This window comes from Apteryx mantelli, chromosome 33, assembly GCF_036417845.1.
Source record: "Apteryx mantelli isolate bAptMan1 chromosome 33, bAptMan1.hap1, whole genome shotgun sequence".
NCBI lineage: Eukaryota > Metazoa > Chordata > Aves > Apterygiformes > Apterygidae > Apteryx > Apteryx mantelli.
This window is the reverse complement of record NC_090010.1, coordinates 3402817-3416715: the sequence shown is the minus strand read 5'-3', so window position 1 is coordinate 3416715 and position 13899 is coordinate 3402817. Positions and strand designations below refer to the sequence as shown.

At 74.7% G+C, this 13899-nt stretch overlaps 2 protein-coding genes across 2 annotated transcripts; one reads left to right on the top strand and one right to left on the bottom strand.

Annotated features, from left to right (window-relative positions):
• Positions 1 to 272: 272 nt before the first annotated feature.
• INPP1 (inositol polyphosphate-1-phosphatase) lies at positions 273 to 2893 on the bottom strand. The gene is made up of 6 exons (XM_067313990.1): positions 2792 to 2893; positions 1759 to 1981; positions 1564 to 1624; positions 1283 to 1483; positions 979 to 1153; positions 273 to 829 (listed from the first exon to the last, which is right to left on the bottom strand). The coding sequence occupies exons 2-6, from the start codon at positions 1960 to 1962 to the stop codon at positions 328 to 330; spliced, it is 1143 nt and encodes a 380-aa protein (XP_067170091.1). The 5' UTR covers positions 1963 to 1981; positions 2792 to 2893; the 3' UTR covers positions 273 to 327.
• A 2169-nt stretch (positions 2894 to 5062) lies between these two features.
• GDF11 (growth differentiation factor 11) lies at positions 5063 to 13651 on the top strand. Its single transcript, XM_067313991.1, has 3 exons — positions 5063 to 5405; positions 9926 to 10299; positions 11096 to 13651. The coding sequence occupies exons 1-3, from the start codon at positions 5063 to 5065 to the stop codon at positions 11474 to 11476; spliced, it is 1098 nt and encodes a 365-aa protein (XP_067170092.1). The 3' UTR covers positions 11477 to 13651.
• The last annotated feature ends 248 nt before the right edge of the window (positions 13652 to 13899 follow it).

Genomic DNA, 13899 nt, shown 5'->3' with positions numbered 1-13899 from the left:
GTCCCCCCGCCCCACTGTATCCGCCCCCCCCAATCCAGGACAGGACAGACACGGCGGGGGACACGGACACTTTAATGCTGCCGGAGCCCCAGGCCCCACGAGCAGGAACATCTTGGGGGGGCCGCGCTGGGGGGCTCCTCCTGCGACCCGGAGCTCCCGCACCGCCCCACATCCGGGGTCCCAACCACCCCCCAGCCCGGGGTCCCGGCTGCCCCACACCCTGGCGTCCAGCCGCCCCGGGTCCCTGCCCCCTGTGCCCCACGGTCCCAATTGCCCCCGGTCCCCGCGGCCCCCCCCCCGGGATGGGGAGGAGGAAGGGGGGGGGGCTCAGAGCCCCGGCACGGCGGCCAGCGCGGCCAGCACGGCCTCCAGGTGCTGGGGGTGCGCGTAGGCCACGAGGCCCCCCCGGTTGGCCCAGCGCTGGGCCCCCGCCGCCCCCTCGGCCGGGCGGTTGTAGAGCAGCTGGGGGGGCCCCGCGGCGGCGGCGGCGTCGCCCTCCCGCCGGCCCCGCACGGCCCCCGCCAGCGCCACCGCGCCGCCGCCCAGCGCCCGCAGGATGGCGTGGGGGGCGCAGGCGTCCCAGGCGAAGGTGCTGCCCTCGGAGAGGACGTAGGCGTCCGCCAGCCCCAGGATGACGCAGAGCATCTTGTAGCCGGCGCCGGCGGCGAAGCGGAGGCGGGGGCCGCACAGCGGCGCCAGGGCCCCCCGCACCGCCGCCGTCTCGGCCCGGCTCAGCACCACGGCGGGCTGCGGGCGCAGCGGCGGGGGGCTCAGCGAGCTCAGCCGCGCGCCCCGGTACGAGACGCCCCAGTGGTACCTCCCGTGCCACCTGCGGGCACGGCGGGATGGGGACGCTCAGCGGCCGAGCCGGGACCCCCCCCCCCCAGGCCCCGCAGCGGGGGGCAGAGGGGGGGGCGCAGGCCGTGGGGCAGGGAGCAGCGGGGGGGGGACCCACGTGCCCCCCGGCGGCCCCGTTACCTGCGGGTGAGCGGGTCCCTGCGGAAGAAGGGCTCGTTGATGACGCCCAGCACGGGGCAGCCCGTGTGCCGGTCGTAGGCCCCGATGAGCACCAGCGCCGAGCGCAGCCCCGACGGGTAGATCCCCTCCACGGGGGCCACGTCCTCGCACCCGCGGATGTACTCGTTGGTGGAGTCTGCGGGCGGAGTCGAGTTTGCCAGGCCTCAGCCCCATCCCGGCCGCGGGGATGGTGCGGAGACGCCCGAGGCTTGGACCAGCCGTGGAGGGGGGGGTTGCAGCCCCCCGCCTGCTCCCAGCCCCTCACCTATGGGGTCTATCCAGATGGCCAGGTCCTCGGCGGGGATGCTCAGCGCCACGGCGTCCAGCTCGGCGTCCGCCAGCGCCACGTCCTGGTGCACGGCGGCCGCCAGGAGCTCGGCGGCCTCCCGGTTGCGGTCCAGCACGCGGCAGAGCAGCGCCGCCGTGTCGCCCTGCGTGGCGCAGACCCGCACCGCCACCGTCTCCCCTGCGGGCGGGCGGGCGGGCGGGGGTCAGGGCCCGGGCCCCCAGGCCCCCCGCCTCCGCGACCCCCCCGCAGCCACTCACCCAGCCCGTTCCCGAACTCATTGGACTCCTCCCCGCAGATGTGGTCCCGCAGCTCCGGGAACTGGGAGACGAAGCGGGAAGGGGCGGCTCAGCCGGGCACCCCAGAAATGCTGCGGATGCTGGGGGCACCCCGGGGACCCCCCCCGGCGGGCCGGGGGCCAGGCCCCACACATCGCCCCCCCCGCGGGCCCCTACCTCCTTCCCCACGTCGTGCCTGATGACCTCCTGGATGAGCACATCCGCCAGGGTCTTGAAGTCCTGCACGAACCTCTCGTTCTTGTCGGCGCCCGTCTTCTCGGCCACGAGCAGGTGGAAGAGGGCGTCCTCCTGGCGGCACAGCCGGGCGATGTGGGCCGCCTTCTCCGAGACGCTCACCAGGCTCTTCAGCAGCCCCGCCATGGCGCGGGGCGGCACAGCGCTGCGGGGGGGTGTGGGGGGAACGGGCACTTAGCGGGTCCCCCGCCACGTCCCCCCCCACCTTCCCCACGGCCCTGCCCCACGCGGGACGCCGGGACGGCAGCCCCTGGCCGTTCCCGCACGGCGCAGGCAGTAGCTCGTCCCCAAATAGCCGGCGCTAAATCCAGTGCCGGAAGGCTCAGCGCCAGGCCCGTAATTGCAGGGTGTGGGGATCCCCGCGGGCCGCATCCTGCCCCACTCAGGACCTGGCTCATCCCCAGGCCTGGCACCCGCAGGGGCCCCGGGGTGGGGTCCGGGCTAAAATTAGCCCAAATCGCTGCCAGATGTGCAGGCGGCCTGGCCATGGCCCAGATGTGGGGACGTGGATGGGGGCGAGGGACCGTCCCCAGCGCCGGGGGCAGGAGGGGGGCAATCATACCCCCCCCCCCGGCTCAGCCGGGCCTGGGGGGCCCCGGGGCCCAGCTGCACCCCCAGAGCGAGGTGGAAAAAGGGGGCCGCGCACCCCCTCCCCGAGCATCTCAGCCCCCCGCTATGGGGCCGAGGGGCTGCACCCATGGGGCAGCCGGGCCCCCCCCAGCCCTGCCTAGAGGGGACGGGCCCCCCCGGCCCCCCCCACCGAAAGGGGCGCCGCAGCGATGCTGGGGATCCCCGGGCAGGGGCACCCCGACGGGGGGGGGGGGGATGCCCGTGCGTGGGGCCCCGCCACGTGGGGTGACACCTCGCGCCGGGACCCGCCGCGCGGGGAGGGGGGGTCACGCCGCGCTCCTCCCCCCCCCCCCGGGGCCGGGGCCGCCCGCGCCGCTCCCGTTACCGGCGCCGCTGACAGCTGCTGCGCGGCGGCCCCGCTGCGGCCCGCACGCCGCGCCGTCGGGGCGGGACCCGGGCACGTCACGCCGCCGCCTTAACCCCTTCGGCTCCGCAGCCCGGCGCCGCCGCCGGGGCCCAGGCGTCCGAGCCGCCGGCCTCCCGCCCCGCCGCCGCCGCCGCCGCCGCCGGGGAGCGGACCCAGGCGTCCTGCGCGCCGCCGCCTCCCCCGGCTTTGCCGTGCTGCGCGGGGGGCCCAGGCGTCCGGGCTCCCATCCCGCTCTTGCCCTGACGGCTGCTCCCGCCCCGCTCACGCTGCGATAGCTCCGGCAGGACCCAGGCGTCCGGCTCCGCCGAGGGCCCTGCGTTTCCCTGGCAACGGGCTGATGACATCAGCGCCGACGCGAGGATGCGGCTCCCGGGCGCGGTGATGTCATCGGTGTTGCCATAGGGAAATCCCGGGTCCCGGCCGGTAACGGCGGGGCCGCTCCGGTTCCCCCTGCGCCCCCCGAGGTCCTCCCGGCCCCGCACTGCCCGCCGGGGACCCAGGCGTCCGGGCCCCCCTCCCTGCCCGGGGGCGGCCGGTGCGGCGGGGGCTGCGGTTCCCCCCCGGAGCCGCGAGGTGGCGCTCGAAGCCCGGCGCTGAGCCCCGCTCCGGTTTACCGGGCCGGTGTGGACGCGCCCGCTCCGGAGCGGCGCCGCGGCGCCCCCTGGCGGGCGGCCCCCGCCGCGCACCGGCCCCGGGCCAGTGCACCGGGGACCCCCGGGGGCAGCGGGCCGCGCCGCCGGGCCCCGACGCACCGCCCGGTACCGCTCGCCCCCTCCCGTCGGGCCGCCCGGTCTTCCCCCGCCGCCCCGTCGGGGCGCCGGCCCGAGGAGGAGCGGAGCCTCTGCGGAGCGTCGCGGACCGCGCCGGGCCGGGCCCGGGGAGCCCCGCTGCCGCCGCCGTCGAGACCGGGCCGGGGCAAGAACCGGGGCAAGAACCGGGGCCGGGCCGGGGCGGCCCCGGGGTGCGGGAGCGGCCGCGCCTCCCTCTTGCCCTCTCCATGGTTCTGATGGCGCCGGCGGACGGGACGGGACGGGACGGGCCGGCACCGGCGCCGGCGGCCCGACGGGGCCCCAAGCACGGCGAGCCCCGGGCCTGCCCGCCCCGTCCGCCGGCGGGAGCCGCGGGGCAGCACCGGCGGGGTCTCCCGGCGAGCCGCGGCTCTGCCCCTGCTGCCGCTGCGGGGCCGAGGCCGGAGCGGAGCCGGTCGGAGGAAGACGAGCAGGGCGCCCTTCCCCGGCCCGGCCCCCCCGGCCTCCCCCCCTGCCCTCCCCGGCCCTCCAGCCCTCCTTCCAGCCCTCCCTCCAGCCCTCCCTCCAGCCCTCCCTCTATCCTTCTCTCCATCCTTCTCTCCATCCCTCCCTCCCTCCAGCCCTCCCTCTATCCACCTTCCATCCCTCCCTCCATCCCTCCCTTCATCCCTCCCTCCATCCTTCTCTCCATCCATCCCTCCATCCCTCCCTCCCTCCATCCCTCCGTCCTCTCCCTCCCTCCCTCCCTCCCTCCTCCAGGTGCGCAGGGCTGCCCCGGGGGCACCGAGCAAAGTGGGGAGGGGGCGGGGGGTGGGGGGAGAGGCCGGAATGGGGTGAGGGAGCACGGCCCGGGAGGGGGCCGGGGGGAGATGGACCGGGGGGCAGGATTAAGGATACGGCCCGGGGGGCGACGGACGCGCCGCGGGGGCCGGGACCAGGACCGGGACCGGGACCGGGACCGGGGCCGGGGCCGGGGCCGGGGCCGGGGCCGGGGCGCGGCGGGACCCAACTCCCGGCAAGTGCTCCGGGGGGGCGGCCGGCGCCGGGCGGGGCGGGGGCGGGCGGCGGGGCCGGCCGGGGCGGGCGGGCGGCCCGGGGCCGGGGCCGGGCCGGGGGCCGGTGCGGGGCGGGGGCGGGCGGGCGGGCGGCGGGGCCGGGCCGGGCCGGGGGCCGGGCGGCGGCGTGCGGGGCGCGGCGGGCCGTGCCCGGTGCGCGGGGGCCGGCGGCTCGCTGGTGACAAGCCCCTGCCAGAACCTCTTTTGTGCGCCCGCAGCCAATCAAGGCCGCTGACGACACACTTCACTTGGGATATAAAACCCCGGGGCCGCCGCCGCCGCTTTTTTTTTCCCCCCCCGGCCCCTCGCCGCCCCGCTCCGCGCCCCGCCGCCGCCGCCGCCCCGCTCCGCGCCCCGCTCCGCGCCCCGCTCCGCCGGCCCGGGCCCGGCGCGCCGCGGCGGGGGCCGGCGGGGAAGGCCCCGGCATGGCCCCGGTGCTGCTGTGGCTGCTGGCGCTGTGCGCGGGGGGCCCGGCGGGCGCGCAGCCCCCCGCCGCCGAGCCCGCCTGCCCCGTGTGCCTCTGGCGGCGGCACAGCAAGGAGATGCGGCTGGAGAGCATCAAGTCGCAGATCCTGAGCAAGCTGCGCCTCAAGGAAGCGCCCAACATCACCCGCGAGGTGGTGAACCAGCTGCTGCCCAAGGCGCCGCCGCTCCAGCAGATCCTCGACCTCCACGACTTCCAGGGCGACTCGCTGCAGCACGACGAGTACCTGGAGGAGGACGAGTACCACGCCACCACCGAGACCGTCATCAGCATGGCCCAGGAAAGTCAGTGCCGCCTTTGTTCCGCCCGCCCGCGCCCGCAAACTTCGCCGCCGCCGCCGCCGCCGGCCCCCCGCGCCCGGCCCCGGCCCCGCCGGGCCCCCTCCCCCGCCGGCAACTTTCCGTGCCGCGAGAGGCGCCGGCGCCCCGGGGCTCGCCGGCTCCCCCCGCCGCTCCCCGAGCCCCCCCGCGGCAGCCCGGCTTCCCCTGGGACTCCCGCGTCCCCCTCCGCGCTGCCGAACTCCCCCCGGGGCTCCCCGCGTCCCCCCCGGGCTGCCTGACTCCCTCTCGGGCTGCCTGACTCCCCCCGGGGCTCCCCGTGTCCTCCCCAGGCTGCCTGACTCCCCCCGGGGCTCCCTGCCCTCCCCCGGGACTCCCCGTGCCCCTCCGGGGCTGCCCGGTTCCCCCCGGGACTCCCCGACCTCCGCCGGGGCTGCCCGGTTCCCCCCGGGGCCGCTCGGTTCCTCCGGGACCCCCCGTGTCCCTCCGGGGCTCCTCGATCTCCCCCCCGCGCTGCCCAACTTCCCCCGGGGCTCCCTGCCTCCGCCCGGGGCTGCCCGGCTTTCCCCGGGGTTCCCCGGTTCCCCCCGGGGCCGCTCGGTTCCCCCCGGGGCTCCCTGCACCCGCCGGGGCACCGGGCAGCCTCGCACCGAGCCGCGGCTCCGCACGGAGACCCGGGGACGGGATGGGACGGCCCGGCCGGGAGCCGGCTCGGAGCACCGGCACCGGGACCCGGGAGGGGGAACTGGGCACCGGGACCCGGCACCGGGCACCGGGACGGGGCACTGGGACCCGGCACTGGAAGGGGGAACTGGGACCTGGCACTGGGCACTGGGACCCGGCGCTGGGCACCGGGACGAGGCACCGGGACCCGGCGCTGAGACTGGGACGAGGTGCCGGGCACCGGGACCCTGCAGTGGGCACCGGCACTGGGACCGGGTCTGGGCACGGGGACCCGGCACCAGCACCGTGTACTGGGACCCGGCACCGGCGCTGGGTCCGGGGTACTGGATCCGGGCACCGGGACTGGGTCTGGGCCCCGGGACCCGGCACCGGATGACCTGTCCCCGTGGGGGCACCCGGAGGGGGAGGCTGGGCCCCCGGCGGCCCCCCAAGCGCTGCCCCCCGGGCTGCCCCAGAGCAGCCCCCGGGGCCGGGGGGGCGGGAGCCGGCGGCGGCCGGTGCAGGCCAGGCCGGGGGGACGCCGCTGCCCCCGGGCCGCGCAGCAGGGGGGACACCGGAGCCTGTGCCCGGGGACCCCCGTCCGTCCCGCACAGGCGATGGCACCGGGCCGGGACCGCGGGGCAGCCGGTGCCCGAGCCCCGGCGCAGGGAGCGATGCCAGGGGCCTCACGGTGCCCCGCGCAGCACGTGCCGGGGCCGGGCGAGAGCAGGGCCCGCTGGGGCCCGGCGCTGCCCCGGGGCCAGGCCCGAGGCCGCGGTGAGGGGCTCCGGCGGGCTCCAGCCCCCGGGCTCCCCCGGCGGGGCGCTGGGGCCGGCGGGGCAGCGACATCGGGGTGCAGCGGGTCTGCTTCGCCGTAACGTGGCTCCGTCCGTCCGTCCGTCCGTCCGTCCGTGGGCGCCTGCTCCGGGGCCGCCCGGCTGCTCGGCGCCCCGCCGTGCCTCAGTTTCCCCGCCGCGGCCCCCCGCTCCACCTGCTCGAGCCGCTAGGTGAGGCTGTGCGGCTGCGGCGGCGGCGGCGGCGGCGCCGGGCCCCCCCGGCGGCCCCCCGGCGGCCCCCCGACGGCCCCGGCGCGGCCCGGGCGGGTGTGAAGGGCGAGCGGAAGGGAGGGAAGTGTGAGGCGCTCTCCTCCGTCAGCCCCTTGACGAATTTCCTTCCCAGGCATTAATAGACTCGGGCGGCTTTGAAATTTTATTACCCATAAAATTGACAACACGCTGGGGCTTTCCTCCCCGCGCCGCGTTAACGCTTGCTCCCCCCGGCCCCCCCTTCCCGCCCCTTAACAGCTCGGGGGGCCCCAAAATAAATACCGGAGTGCAGCCCCTCCTCCCCTCCGGCCCAGGCCCCAGCAGGGCCAGTGCTCCCGGGGGACCCCCAGCCCGTGACCCCCCAATCCCGCAGTCCCTGATCCCGCAGCCCCAAATCCCACAGCCCCCGATCCCGCAGCCCCCAATCCCGCAGTCCCTGATCCCGCAGCTCCCAATCCCGCAGCTCCCAATCCCGCAGCCCCCAATCCCACAGCCCCTGATCCTGCAGCCCCCAATCCCGCAGCTCCTGATCCCGCAGCCCCTGATCCCGCAGCCCCTGATCCCGCAGCTGGATGCACTGCCGGGCCTGGGCTGCCCCGTCCGGTGCCCCCGATGTGCGCAGCCCCGGCCCCTCTCCGCACCGTTATTATTATGATTTTTTTCCTCCCCTCTTTGCCTCCCCTTGGCAATTGTGTGGGTTTTTATGGTTCCTGAACAGAAGGAGGGAAAGGCTTTATAGGCGGCAGAGCCATAAAGCTCTCGGGTTCCCCTCGCCCGCCCCGGCCGCCCCCCTCGCCCCGGGTTTAATCCGAAGCCACAACCCTCAGCACCCCCCCTCCACCCCCCCTTTTTTTTTTTTTTTAACTGCACAAGAAACTCGGGAAGGTTAATTGGGTCCTAAAACCATTTATGGGCTACCCATGACCCCTGCGACCTCCGGGGTGGAGGGGCAGTTAATGAGGGGCGAGGGAGGGACGGGGGTGCCGCGAAGCCCCTGCCCCCGGAGCCGCCGCGGGGCCGGGGGGTGGCAGGGGGTCCGGGACCATCGGTGCAGCCCGCGGCCCCGCTCAAGGTCAGGGGGAGCCGAGCGGAGGCGGGAGCGGGGCAGAGGCCGGGCAGCCGCCAGGAGCTGGCACGTGGCGGGGCCCGTCCCACCGCCGCCGCCGCCACGCGCCCCGCCGGCCCGGCACCCCGGGGGGCCGCACGAGCCCCCCGCCGGCCCCGCGCGGCCGCCGAGGGGTTAACGGCGAGAGCCCGGAGCGGGGTGCCGGGGCTCGGCCGCCCCCTCCGTGCGCCGGGCCGGGAACAAAGAGCGCCGGAGCGGGGGGCTCGGGGCCGCCCCTGCGCCGCCGGCACATACTCAGCTGTGGCCGATGTCCCGGTAACCTTTATCCCCCCGTTGCCACAGTGACGGGACGAGCATCTTGGCACCGGCGGCAGCCGGCGTGCCCGGAGCCGCTCGGCACGGCACAGCCACGGCGGGGCCGCGTTGGCACCCCTCGCCCGCGGCCCCTCCGACGAGGCCGCCGCCGGGACCGGGCTCGCCGCGCGGGAGCGAGCCGTCCTGCCGCGCACCGGGGCCACCGTGGCTCCGGAGCGAAGCGGCAACCACGGGACGAGCTCCGGTGAGGAGCCGTGGGCCAGCCAAGAGCCCCGTGCACCGAGCGCGGCGGGGAGCCCGTCGAGGCGGCCTCCTGCCTGCCCACGCGGGACGTGCCGGGGCCACGTCCCACCGGCGACCGCCCGGCAAAGCCAAGGGGATTTGCTCCGAGGCCCCGAGGAAGCGGCTTGGTGGGTGCCGGGGGGGGGGGCCCGGCCCTGGGGCAAATTGCTGGGAGGGGTGTGGGCAGCCCCCCCGGCCCTGCCGCTCAGGGCGGCGCGAGCCGCGGCAGGGGGGCGCGGGGGCCACATGGCCGCGGTTTGGCATTCCCGGGGCTGCGGCCGGTGTCGTGACCCTGGCGCGTTCGGGGAGGCCTCGCGCGCAGCAAATGGCCCCGCGCTGCAGCTGGGTGCTATTAAACCTGACCGGTGCGTGGCAGGAGGAGGGGGCTGCGGGCGGGAGAGGGGGGAAATTCCCAGCTCAATTTGACACAGATGTTTGCCGAGCCGGGAAGCAGGGTTTTTCCGTGCTGGGTGCTGCCGCGGGGCTGGGGGAGGGCTGGTGGGATGCGGTGGGTCCCCAGGCAGCCGGCATCCGGGACGAGCGTCCCGCTGGGTCCGCGGGGCGGCCGCCGCCGTCACCTCCAACTCCGAGCATGTGGCCGTTCCCATGCAGCGCATCCAGCATCCGGGGCTGCTCGCTGGGGCTGCAACGCGGCTCTGCACCGGGCTCAGGATTGCAAGCGGAGCGGGGACCCGCCGGGGGACACGGCCTCTCCGGCAGGGCCGGGAGCGGGACCCCGGGCGGTGGGAGGGCAGGGGGCCGTCGGCGGCTCCGCAGGTGCTCCGTGGCCCCCGCGCTCGGCTGGGCCCCGCGGTGCCGCCCCGCAGCATCCCCACCGGCACGCTGCCCGCCGGGGATCCCGAGTCCCTGGCGACGCGGGGTCAGGGGGCAGCTCCGAGCCCTTATTGCGGATGGAGGGGAAATGACCCCTCCGGCGACCTCCGGCCCGACCTTCAACTCCTAATGACCGAGGAGGAGTTTGCAGCGGCCCCGGCGCGCGGGAGGCCCCGGGACGCCCCGGCACAAGGGGGGGAGGCAGCGCCGCAAGGTGCGGCAATGCTCCCGGCACGCGGCGGCGGTGGCGGGGAGGGCGGGCGGCCAGGCGGAGGGGACCGCCGGCGCGGTGGCCCCTGACACCTCCTTCCTCCCCGCAGCGGACCCCGCGGTGCAGATCGAGGGCAACCCCCACTGCTGCTTCTTCAACTTCAGCCCCAAGATCATGTTCACCAAGGTGGTGAAGGCGCAGCTGTGGGTGTACCTGCGGCCGGTGCAGCACACCTCCACCGTCTACCTGCAGATCCTCCGCCTGAAGCCGGTGACGGAGGAGGGCAGCCGCCACATCCGCATCCGCTCGCTCAAGATAGACCTCAACTCCCGCATCGGGCACTGGCAGAGCATCGACTTCAAGCACGTGCTGCAGAACTGGTTCAAGCAGCCGCAGAACAACTGGGGCATCGAGATCAACGCCTTCGACCCCAACGGCAACGACCTGGCCGTCACCTCACTGGGCCCCGGGGCCGAAGGGCTGGTAGGTGATGGCCGCGGTGCCCGCGCTGCCGTGGGGCGTGGGGGGCAGCCCCGGGGAGGAGGGTGGTCGGGGCTCGCCGGGGCACCGCGCTGGTCCCAGCGCCCAGCACTGCCCCGGCTGTGGGGATGGTCACGGCTCCCTGGGGGTGCTCACAGCTTCGTGGGGATGGTCATGGCTTCGTGGGGATGTCACAGCTCCCTGGGGATAGTCACAGTTCTGTGGGGCTGGTCACAGCTCCATGGGGATGGTCACAGCTCCATGGGTACAGTCATGGTCCCATGGGGATGGTCACCATGCCATGGGGATGGTCGCAGCCCTGTGGGGACAGTCATGACTCCCTGGGGATGGTCAGAGCTCCACAGGGCTGGCTGCAGCCCCACAGGGATGGTCACAGCTCCTTGGGGACAGTCACAGCCCCGTGGGGATGGTCACAGCTCCCTAGGGATGCTCACGGCCCCATGGGACTGGTTGTGGTCCCACGGGGATGGTCACAGCTCCATGGGGATGGTCATGGCCCCATGGGGATGGTCTTGGCTCCATGGGGATAGTCTTGGCTCCATGGGGATGGTCATCACTCCATGGGGTCAGTCACAGCCCCATGGGGATGGTCTTGGCTCCATGGGGACGGTCACCACTCCATGGGGTCAGTCACAGCCCCATGGGAATGGTCATGGCTCCCTGGGGATGGTCACGGCTCCATGGGGACGGTCACAGCTCCTTGGGGACAGTCACGGGGGGCCACGGGCACGCGGGTGCTGGGGCCAGGGCCGGGCTCAGGGTGCCCCTCTCTCCCCAGCACCCCTTCATGGAGCTGCGGGTGCTGGAGAACAACAAGCGCTCGCGGAGGAACCTGGGGCTCGACTGCGACGAGCACTCGACCGAGTCGCGCTGCTGCCGCTACCCGCTCACCGTCGACTTCGAGGCCTTTGGCTGGGACTGGATTATCGCCCCCAAGAGATACAAAGCCAACTACTGCTCGGGGCAGTGCGAGTACATGTTCATGCAGAAGTACCCGCACACCCACCTGGTGCAGCAGGCCAACCCCCGGGGCTCGGCGGGGCCCTGCTGCACCCCCACCAAGATGTCCCCCATCAACATGCTTTACTTCAATGACAAACAGCAGATCATCTACGGCAAGATCCCGGGCATGGTAGTTGACAGATGTGGATGCTCTTAGACCCCAGCTGGTGCTGCCCCTTCCGCCCCGGGCCCCCCACTTCCAACCAACAGACTCATCTTTTCTTCCACTGTTTTTTTTATTTTATTATTATTATTATTATTATTATTATTTTTATTTTTTACATACAAAGAACAAGCGTTGAAATTCCTTTGAATGTCGGGGAACGAGAGAGAATAAAATCCCACGGAGAAATACTGCACCAAACCTGCGCTTCGACATGCATCGTGCAATAAGCAACCGTACGGAGGAGGGCGGGGGCAGCCCGGCCCGCGGCCCCCCCCCCGGCCGGAGCCACCGGATCGGACGGCGACGTGGCCACCGAGGGACTCTTCTTCCACCTGGGTTTCTCTGGCTTCAGACCAAACCGGGGAAAGTTCAGGCAGCTACAGCGACGCGGAGGAGCCACGCGCCCAGCGCGGAGGGAGACTTCCCCGGATCGCCGGCATTTCTCGCGGAGGGGGGGGCGTCCCGCGCCGTGGGGCTCGTCCTGCCGGCTCCCGGCACGGCTCCGGTGCCCGCGGCTCGCTCCGCACGTCCGACCCATCCCCAAAAGCCCCCGAGGGCTCCCGCTCCAGCCCGGCGCGAGGACGGGGCACCCTGGGAGCGCTGCCGGAGCAAGAACTGCGGGAGCCCCCGGGACGGGGCCGCCGGGGCCACCCGCGCGCAGGCGGCAGGTCCGGCCCGGGAGGGACCCGTCTCCCTTGTTTAATTTATTTATTTATTAATTAACCCTTCCGGCTAGCGCTCTGCCGCTGGCAACCCTGCTGGGGCGGGCGCTGGCCTCTCCCCTCCCTCGGCGCCCCGGTCCCGCCGTGCCCTCGGGGACCGGCTGGTGGCATCCACCACCGCCGCCGCCGGCAGCCCCCGGGCCCCGCGGCGGGGACGGCTCGATGGCATCGACTCCCGTGCGAGCCGCCTCCGCGCTTCAGCCCCGGCGCCGCCGGCTGCCTGCAGGACACCGCACGCGTTGGCCCCGGCGCTCCCGCAAAGCGGCCGCGGGAGCCGGGCGGCTCCGTGGGGCTCCTCCGAGCCGGGGCCCCGTCTTCGCTGCCGGAGGGAGGACGGGCGACGGAGCGGGGTTATCTGGAGGAGGCACGGGCCAGAATTGGACGGAGGCGCTGGCTGGGGAGAAATTCTGCTTATGCGGCACATTTGCCTCCCCCTCTGCCCTCGATGTTTGGATTATTTTCGCATGAGAACAGGATCCCGGTTTCTCAAGAGTTCATCCGTCCCCGCTGCTCCGGCATCTCCCCTCCGCTCGCGCCGCCGCCGCCACCCGAGTGATGCAAGCGGCGACGGCGCTGCTCCCATCTGGGAGCCGTCGCGGGGCGGCCGGCCCCGGCGCCAGGCTGCCGGCACGGCACGCCGCGGCCCCGGCACCTCCCTGCCCGCCGCGCCGGGAAGGAAACCGCCTCCTGCACGGAAGAGCCCCGCGGCCCGGCCCTAGCACTTATCCGAAGGGGTCGGGCGTTAGGCGGCTCTGGCTCCGGGATGCTCCTGCAGCTCTTCCTCTCCCCCCGGCCGGCAGCACCCGCCGTCCCTCGGCACGTCCGTACTCCCGCGTAGCACTTAGGGACCGCTCCGGGCGAGATGCGGCGCGGCGCCGACAGAGCCGCCGGCTCCGGGGAAGCACCGTGGGGCCGGGATATTTAGCACTTGTCCCCGGCTCAAAGCGCTTACGAAGACGAGGCCGCTCCGGAGAGCGGGGAGGCGGCGGCGGCCCCGCGGAGCCGAGCGCCGAAGCACTTAGGGCGCCGGGTGCTTCGGGTTCCTGGCGCACCGTGCAGAGAGGCGCAAGCGGCCGGGCCCGAAAGGGAGCGACAGGAGCCCCGCGGCGGAGCCAGCGCCGACAGAGGGGACGGAAGGGAGCCGCGCGCCGAGGGAAAGGGAAGGAAGCGGCATGGGGATCAGGAAGCGCTGCCGCCGTTGCCACCTCGAGGCACCTCGTTTAGTCCATCTGCTCCGGCTCCGGCCATCGCTGCCCTTTAACCTCCCGCTGCTGCGGCGCGGGGGGGTTTCTGCGCGCGCAAGCCAAATAAATCCTGCAGCTTGAGCTCTTGGCAGGAGTCGGGAACGAGAACGGCTCTTCCTCGCGCTGCTGGGTGCGGGGCAGGGTCGAAAACGACGGCTGGGCGCTTTGCCGGGGAGCAGAGATCCCGTTTCCACGCTGATGCCCCCCGAGGAGGAAGACGCCCGCGGGGCAGGTCGGGGGTCTCGTCGGGAGCCTCCGCGGCCAGGCCGGGGCGCCGGGCACCGCTCGGCCGCAAAGCACCGAGCCGCAGGCGGGCAGCCACGAGCAGCAGCAGGCGCCGCCGCGCCGCGGCTCCCGGCCCCGCGGGGAGGAAGGCTGGCGGCCTCGGGGCTGGCAGGGGCCGGAGCCCCCCGGCGCCCCGCACCGGCACTTAGACGGCTCGTTGCTG

Excerpts from the sequence above, each read along its gene's own strand:
- INPP1 (XM_067313990.1), bottom strand. The coding sequence starts at position 1,962 with ATGGCGGGGCTGCTGAAGAGCCTGGTGAGCGTCTCGGAGAAGGCGGCC. Across the intron at positions 1,625-1,758 it reads GGCACGACGTGGGGAAGGAG|TTCCCGGAGCTGCGGGACCA; the intron begins GTAGGGGCCCGC and ends TTCGTCTCCCAG. Across the intron at positions 830-978 it reads AGGGACCCGCTCACCCGCAG|GTGGCACGGGAGGTACCACT; the intron begins GTAACGGGGCCG and ends CCGTGCCCGCAG.
- GDF11 (XM_067313991.1), top strand. The coding sequence starts at position 5,063 with ATGGCCCCGGTGCTGCTGTGGCTGCTGGCGCTGTGCGCGGGGGGCCCG. Across the intron at positions 5,406-9,925 it reads CATCAGCATGGCCCAGGAAA|CGGACCCCGCGGTGCAGATC; the intron begins GTCAGTGCCGCC and ends TCCTCCCCGCAG. Across the intron at positions 10,300-11,095 it reads GCCCCGGGGCCGAAGGGCTG|CACCCCTTCATGGAGCTGCG; the intron begins GTAGGTGATGGC and ends CTCTCTCCCCAG.